The sequence below is a fragment of the Meriones unguiculatus genome, chromosome 16, assembly GCF_030254825.1.
Source record: "Meriones unguiculatus strain TT.TT164.6M chromosome 16, Bangor_MerUng_6.1, whole genome shotgun sequence".
In the NCBI taxonomy this organism is placed as follows: Eukaryota; Metazoa; Chordata; class Mammalia; order Rodentia; family Muridae; genus Meriones; species Meriones unguiculatus.
In genome coordinates, this window is record NC_083363.1 from 40,596,721 (window position 1) to 40,605,455 (window position 8,735).

The following is an 8,735-nucleotide window of genomic DNA, read 5'->3' on the forward strand; positions in this document are numbered from 1 at the left end:
AGTACCAAATCCATTTTCTTAAGTTCCTTGTATAACTAAGCACTCTGTATTTATAGAATATACATGTATCTTCCTGTGTCTTTTCTTATTCTTCCTTTTTATTTAAATGCTTTAAATAATCTCTAGAATATTTACAATAGCTAACACAGTGTAAATGCCATATAGTTTTCCCACATTGTTTAGAGAATAATGCAAATAAAATGTCTGTATTTGTGTATCAGAGTTACAATCTAAGGTTTTTCAATCAGTGGTTGGTTAAATTTACAATTTCTGGGATCAGGGACCTCACTCTGCCAGCAGCTTTTGTGACAGCAGGGGTGAGGAAGAGGATGACAGGTAAGACCTCTCACTTTGCAGGGACCTCTTGAGAGGTAACCCTGACTGTTCCAATCCATATCCTTTACCTAAACACAGACCTTTCTTCTTGAAGCGCTGCTCATTAGGGACCTTTCAGAGGCCTGGATTGCTCAGCAGGACAAAGAATGAGTCTTGATTTCATCAAGAAATTTTGCCATGACAATTTCGTTCAGAAACCTCACAGATTACCGTACCGTATTAAAGGCACATTCCGCTGTGATTTAACGTAGCACCTCCCTCAGACATTCTTGCTCTTACCTATGGTCCCTGTGTGGTGTGTTCTCTGATTGCTGTTAATGAGCTTAGGAGACAAGAACTCGGCATTGAGATGGCTGATGCAGTACCTTCAAAAAAAGCATGCAAAATGCTCCTTTTAAAAAGGGTTCAATTAACCTTAATTTTTCAGGGTTTGCTGAATGACTGCAATCAGCTTTAAGCTTCACCAAGTGACTGGCCCAAGTACACATGATGAAGCCAAGGGCTTCTCAATGAAGAACGGTTACCGGATAATTTGCCGTACATTTCCTGCATGGTTTCCTCCAATAATGCATTTTCTGTTAATATTTTTGATCTGAAACAAATACATGACAGTCTAAACTCAAGTTATGAATTAAAAATATAGAGGTTCACTGTAGAACTAAGATAGGAACATCTCTAACTTCAAAGTGCATACAAAGAAGAAACTGAAATTTAATTCATAATTGTTTTTTTTGGGGGGGGATAATCTAGGAACTTGCAATTTTCAGATGTCATCTTCAAAACTCCTTATATTGAGCACACCTATAAGTGTTTGAGCATAACTGAAATAGGCCTGAACATATGCTGATCAATTCTAGAACTTAATTAAAAGCAATGTGGCCAAATCATGTTGCAATAGCCAGTGGGCTAAAAAAATGCCAAATGTTACCCAGCTGTATTTTAAAGAGTACCTGTAATAAAAATTGTAAAGTTGAAATGATGAAAGAAAACTCACTCATTACATTATGCCTTAATGTACCAGAAGAGGCAAAGGTGTGTTTGCCAAGGGGTGGGGAGGAGTTAGTCCCTTCAAGCAGGGCTGTCACATCATACATTCCTAGTCCTTGGTATCTTGAAGCCTCAAGGAACTCCTCCTCAGACCAGCTGAAGGCAAGGAGATGAGAAGGATGTAGAGATGTAACTCTACCTCTATTCTATTTCTTTGAATATTCTCCTTTAAAGTTAAGCAAGGTGACCCAGACTCAGGAAGACAAGATTTGCATTCTGTCTTACATGTAGATTTTATAAGATGGTGTGAGTATGTTAGAGACGATGGAACTAGATAGCAGACTGTGAGGAGGGGAGGGTTATTGAGGTAGGGGTTTAGCAACAGGCATACGTGACCGAATAGAAAGCAGGCTACTGGAAGTCTAAGATGGCAAGAGGGTAGATGGGGTACAGGGTAGCAAGAGTGAGAGAAGAACCAACATAAACAAACCTTTCTTGAAGTGCAATAATAAAATCTAACATTTGGCATGCTAATTAAAATATTTTTATGAGAGCACAGTGGATTAAAAACAGTAGTGTGAATAAGTCCATTCACGTATAATTTAATTTCATTTAAAGAAGGTCTTTACCACAGCTAATGAGCAGGAGGTGGGCCCCAACATTGAGGAAATTTGAGCACAATCCGTGTACTCACAGATTAATGAACAAACGAATTCCTGGTATGGCAGCTAGAATTCATATGCAGTAATTTAGTTAGGAACTCATGATCACTATTCTTCAATGGTTTGCTCGAATCTACTGCAAATCCATTACGATAATACACATTCTGTTCTGGCGTGTTGCACAACAGTACAAGAACTTTGCTAGCTGATAAGAATTCCTGCAATATCTTGGCCTGTTAAAAAAAAAAAAAAACTGACACCCGAATTGATGGTGATATCTGTCAGTCCCTAACTTGTCTTTAAAGAATTAACACTGGAACCCAGGCCTCCTGAATATGTTTCAACTTAAAGTGCATTGGATTAGCACATGCTTTCTCGTCATTTTTTTGTTTCCTCTTTGGTGACAGAGCAAGCCAGAAAAGCCCAAGCTTTCTTAACACATAAGCTCCTGGCACAAAACCTTGGGCTACTTTTAGTTTTCTCACCTTTAGCTGATCCTAGAGCCAAACTCCCTTTTGTTCTGAGCTGAGGGAAAATGATATCAAAGGTGAAGTCATGTGCTAATGAGGAATTTGCTAAATTTGCAGCAGCTGCCATGTTAGGTATCCAGCAGGTGTTTGCCCTGACTGGATAGGTGTTTCATCCTGCCGACTTTTTATGGGCCAGTCCAGCAAGCAAGGGAAACTGTGTGAAAATGGCTCAGGAAGCCTGCCTCTCCTTCTCCTTTTTCTCCTCTTCCTCCTTTTCTTTCTCTTTCTTTTGTAAGAAAGGCTATCATTAATTGTTATAGGGTATAGTACAAAACTGGTAAGATCAATAGAGAGTTGTAATTAGGCTTTGAAGCCAGACAAACCTGGGCTTAACTCTGAGAACAAATATATGCACTAGTTTGAGGAGCACACGGAAATCATTTAAACTCCTTGGTCTTTCTCTGTAAAATTGGGATGCAGTTTGTAAATTTACATAAGTTAAATGGTACACTGTGAACATTATGTCTGGAAACCTTTAGGATATAAACATAATGTTCAATATTTTTGCAATCTTTTTTTTTTGAAAGGCAAAATTAGAAAGGTAAGCTTAAATCAGAATATCTGAAAATCTCCTGAAAATGTGTGGGTTTGATTTGAGAATGCATTAAGAGTAGAAGTAAAAAAAAACAAAACAAAACAAAAAAAAAAACATTTGACCACAGCTTTTAATTTGGCTTAAGTTCCCTTTCCATTGAGATCAGACTGATATAATTAATTGTAATCTTCCAAAAATGAACAATGTACTTAAGAGGCACTGTCTTCTATTAATGATCAGGAAGGCCTATCTTGCTCCTATTTATAAATGTGGTATACCGATGTACATACCAATTTTAAATTGTGTTCAGAGTTGTGGAGGCTAGCATGGTTTAACAGGAAAGACAAGGCTGCAGAGATAGCCAGCCTGCGTCACTTCTTTCTGATTGTGGGAAAGTTGCTGAGGTCTAGGACCACTTTATGTGCTGTATCTGTTCTACATTTGCTTTTCTTTTCTTTCTTCTTCTTCTTCTCTCTTTTTTTTTTTTTTTTTTTTTTGGTCAGGAATTAGGCTATGTGAGAATTGTCACTTCCACAGATAGAAAGTTGAAATTATGATGACTTGTTCAAGAAGCTATGAAACATTATCTGTAATCACCCAAAGTGCCTGAAAGATAATGTAAACATTTATTACCACCTAAAACAGCCCATAAATACAGATCCTGACTATCCATTTCATCTTTCAAAAAACAGAATGCTTTAATAATATGACAGAATTTTACCTAAAAGACACAGCCTGTCCACATGTACTACTTTACTTAATGTGTATACTTAACGCGTGTATGCTCGTATATATGTATGTATTAAAGGTAAGAGTCTTTCAATTATTGAGATTAAGAAAACATTTTAGAGACATCTGGAAAAAATAGATGATGTCTTTAAAATGCAAGTATGCCACCAAGATCAATAATAATTTTGTGACCAAATGGGTGCACCAATTGCTTACTAAGCTAGTCAATAAGTATTTTCTGTAAATATTGTCTTTACACATGTAATCAACGTTGGGAGAAGAGGAAAGAGTTGAACAAAAAGAGAAGACATGTCCTTTGCACTCACTTGAGGCTACACCATAAAGATCAGTACAAAGGAAAGATTACAGAATCCACATTAAATAGGCATAGGTGTTTGTGATTTTAAAACTTTTGTGCATAGATCTCAAAAGCCTGTATCAATTTGATTACCTCTGTAATATTCTGGGACAACTGCTGTTTTTTTTTTTTTTCACATTAATCTCCTAGGTGGATTTTTCCATTTTGACCAATTTTATGCAACCCTGTTTGTCTAAATCACATTGTCAGGATTATAATGTTCACCAGTTGTAAACCTTTCTGAGTTCATGATAAGTCAGCTGTTTTAATGCTTTGATCATCATAACTGAGGTGTTTATGATCACTTCTTTCTGTCAATCAATGCTTACTATGTTTGTCTTATCTCCAAAACCTCACCCACTGCTCTTTTCAAGCTAAGTGACTGACGATCCTAATTCACACTGCTCAGCTATTACTATTTATTTTGCCATTTCCTTAAACTTATTATTCATCCCCTCTGTTGGACTGTCCCAGCACAGAAGTTTTTCATATTGGATAGATGTGGGAATACTGTAAAATAGAGCAGAATAAAATGAATTAAAAAGCTAAAATATACGTATGACATTTCTCCTTTCAGCCATAAAAACAACGTGTATCATGGAGTGACATGTTAAGAAATATTGCCACACATGGATTAAAATCATTTGAAAACAACACCCAAACAAAGGTGAAGGTGATTTCATTTTACTCTCTGCCGAAGGATTCTGTTCTTGAGATCCCCTCGAGTCTCCATGGCAGAATTTTAGGCTTCTGTGGTACTTATCAAATTGTATTTTATACTGCAAGAACACCTGTGAGACTATGTCTAGCCTTGAGAGTGTTTGTTGTTCCCAGAATATATATCAAAAAGCTCATTTACCACAAGATAGCTTAAAGACCCCTTTTGAAGTCATAAAGACAGACTTAATCCAGGACATTGGAGGAAAGATTAATGATGGAATACAGCTAAATAAGAATGCCAGTCCATATGTGTCAGTCCATATTTCTGTTCCTTTTATGGCTAACAGACTCATTCTACAACTTAGCAAACTTTGTAATGAATTACACCATTCCTTCATGGTTACTCAGAGTCCTGACAATTTGACCGCCAACCAAATCACCCAACCAGTAAGTTAAAAAGCGTAGGCAGAAGACATCTTATAGGGCAGCATGATGTTGACTCAATGGTGCACTCAACAATTGCTGAAGCCCCCGCTTCTGAGTTACCCTTGACTTGGTGAATGAAAGTGCTGACATCCACTACCTTGAAACTCACTGGAAATAAGAACATTTATCTTGCCATAATTCAGTCTAGAAGACCTCATAGCAAGTAATATTAGGTACAGCCAATAACTGTTAAGTGAATAAAAGGGATACCACAGAGATTTGTGTTACAAACAAAATGTCCACAGTTGCTGACTAGATGAAGTACTTGGAGAGTATTGCTGAATAAAGGCGATTCAGATCCAACTAATAATGCATATTAATTACCTGCAAACTTGACTCAACAGGGAAAACAAACCAAAGCGTGGCTATGACACAGTTACAAATCTTTAGGTACTTGAATGACACCAGCAAAAACTGGGTTAGGGCTACAGGGGAGAAAGACTGCCTCTCCACCACATCCTTTCCTTAGCAAGCAGTAATGACGATGGCAAAGGACCGGGGAAATGAAAAGCATGCCACCCAAACATAGATATCCATCATGCCCCATCAGTACACACAAAGCAGGCAAGCCCTTCACCCAGTTTAAGCTAATGATGCATCTCTCTGCTTTCCCTGGACCTCAGAGGGCTGCTCAGTTTGGTAAAGCTAAGACCAATGTCAGCCACCGAATCCCTGCCAATAAAATGCCAATCTCTAAAGAGGCAAGGCCAGATTTCCACTAGATTCTAACTACTCAATTGTCGCTTACCTCAGGAAATGAGAATTTTCTCTTAACAAGTCCTGAGAAAGTTATTTGTATTTTACACCCTGGTGAAGCTGGTAAATTTAACAAATGGGCATTTCAATATTCTATGGTGGTCTTCCCTGTTTTATTATCTACCTAAAGGAGCACACATAGTCCCCCACCCTTGCCTCCCACACACACTATCTTTTTCTTGGGAAGCACCTGTCTTGGAAGTTCTATGAGGCATAGTTTCTGAGTGCCCCCAGGGTCAAGCGCACAAATGGTGCAGTGGGTCTTTGAGAAGTCACATTTGTCCCTGAGACTTGAGTCACCTGCAGACTGCATGCCTCATTGGCTGCACCATCTCAGTCCTGACAGTGTAGAATGAGTTTAGGAACCTCACTGAATGTCACATTTTGATTTGAGAGTTCAAACAGCCTAGCCCGTTTAACGTTGAAATGCCTTGTACTTTCTGCTGATGGTGGACTTTTCCTTTTCTTTTGTTACTCGGCAGCTGTGATCAATCTTCTTTGGTTCTGGGATACTTTCTGGGAGAGGAAGGGCATACTAAATAAACTGAGGTAGCAGCTAAGCACACATACCTGTTCTGATTCATAGAAAATCGCTACTTCTTTTTGCTCTGCAAGCGCGCACACACACGCACACATGCACACACACGCGCACACACACACACTTCCTGGAATCCCTGCCACATTCATAAGCCACAGACATACCCATAGGGCAGCAAAATTCCATGACCATCCCTGCCAAAAACCAAGCCAGGCTGAAGATGAGAAAAGGTGGGGATGATTCCAGGTGGATGTGTAATCAGTAATAAGAAATACATCGAGCCCCGTTATGAACAGAAATCCCCCAACTGTTCAGGAACCCCCTCCCCCTTCCATCCACTGATTTATTAACCCTGAACAAAGATGTAACTGCAGGGTCTCAGAAACTTGTTTTTTTTTTCTTTTTTTTTTTTCTTTTTGGTATTTGATTTGGCTTTGAATTTCTTCTTATCTAGTCATACTGTTCATCGCCCATTTTCTTTTCTCAGTTGCCCATCGTTTCCCTCCCACCCCTCCAGAAATGAAAGAAGCCATAGCTTCCCAGTCTTAAGGATGAGACCTCTGCATTTTCTTTGCTTGTTTAGGGCAAGAAATGAAGTGCCGCCTCTTTAAGCGGCAGGAGCATGCAGGAGGAGCATACCTTTAATTTAGTGTTGGGATACCTTACTTGCACCCTGGCTGTTGTCTTATTGGAGACGGCAGCCTGCCTGAGATCCTCTAGCACTGAAATAATATCATCCAGCACGCATTTCTTATCCTGATTTCTCAACACACACAGATGGGAAAAAGTATAATTATAGCCCTTGTGGTTCACCTTCATTTCCAGCACAGCTCGGTGGGTCTGCAGGATCCCCTCAGCCTGGAGCAAAATATTGTCCCCGGGTGGGGAGAGGAGGATCACCCTGCCATACCTCCCAGGGGTGTGTAAGTCCGAATACAGCTGGCTTTTGGACTGGTCCAGGGGGAAAAGGCTGCTGGCTAGGCTGCGCTCGATCTTGGCCAGGCTGTGGCTGGGAGCAACCAGGTGCTCCAGGTCGCCCTCGGTCTGGAAGCGGTTGAGCGCGCTGAGGCCGAAGGTGATGGTCAGGACTGCCGGCACGGTGAGGAAAAAGACCGGGTGCCGGCTCACACACAAGCCCAGCCTGTGGCAGAATGACTGGAGCCCTCTGCGAAACACCTGCCGCAGCATCCTCCACCAGATCCAGCTCGCAGGCGCTCCCGGCCGTCTTAAAAAGCACATGTGACATGTGTAAGCGCCGGGGCTACCCCTCTTTCCCCCTTCCCATTCCACCCCCCCAGGGATAAGCCCCCCCCTCTCCCCACCTCCTCCTCCGCCTCTTCCCCGCCCCCTCCCCGCGCACACCCCGCAACCGCTCCGCCCGGTCTTCCCCCGGCCCCACCTCCATGCGCTCTTACTACTCTTTCAAACACTGCAGCAAGTTGCAGCAAGGCCGGCAAGTCTCGGGAGCGCGCGTGGGGGCCGGACGGCGGGAGCTGCGGGGGGTGGCGGGGCCCACCCGGTGTCCCCGTCCTCCCCTCGCCCTGGCCGGCCGCGCGCGCTGCCTCTCACCGCATGAGCCGCGCGTCCCCTTGCTCTAGCCCTTCTTCATGTCGCTGCTGCAGTCCCCCGGCCTCCTTCGCTGGATGGTGGCTGTTCTGCGCGGAGCGTCCCACAGAGGTGGATTTCCTCTCTGTCCCGATGGGCTTCGGTGTCTATCTGGGACCATGTGCCTCTCGGTGTTGTAAGAAGCAGACATGTGCCCCGTGGCGCGGAGGGAGGGCGGGAGTAGAAGGGGGGTTGGTGGTGGCAGCGAAGCTTTTCTCTTTTTAAGATGCTGACAGTTATTTTTAGAGTTTTGTTTTCCTTCTTCTCCGGGCTGGAATGAATGGGAGAGGTAAATGGTGAAGGCGCTGCTGGCCCATTGGAGCAGGGGCCATCAAGAACCTAGGAGGGAGGGGCTCCATGCTCCTCCAGGGACAGATTTTAACCTCCTCTTTCTGCCCCGTGCCCTCGAATTCTGTCTTTTGGCCAAAGAGGAGGAAGCAGAGAGGATGATGCTGCATTTTTAACATTCCACAAAGCATGCAAGGACTTTCTTTACAACACTTTCCAGGCTAATTGGTCCCCTGAGCTGGGGCCTGCCAGAGACCCCATCTAT

General features: G+C 42.3%; 1 protein-coding gene across 3 annotated transcripts in view; it reads right to left on the reverse strand.

Moving 5' to 3' along the window:
- Ptchd4 (patched domain containing 4) overlaps positions 1–8,403 on the reverse strand; it is a 184,750-nt gene extending 176,347 nt beyond the window's left edge. Inside the window, exons 1-2 of one of the 3 annotated variants that reach the window (XM_060369703.1) lie at positions 8,147–8,403; positions 7,217–7,802 (exon numbers count right to left, since the gene is read on the reverse strand). In XM_060369703.1, the coding sequence (XP_060225686.1) occupies positions 7,217–7,802; positions 8,147–8,151 (591 nt within the window). In that variant the 5' untranslated portion in view covers positions 8,152–8,403. Of the gene's footprint in view, positions 1–7,216; positions 7,840–8,146 lie in introns of those variants that run through there. The other 2 variants (XM_060369704.1, XM_060369702.1) reach the window with 2 other exon arrangements.
- Between the last annotated feature and the right edge of the window lie 332 nt (positions 8,404–8,735).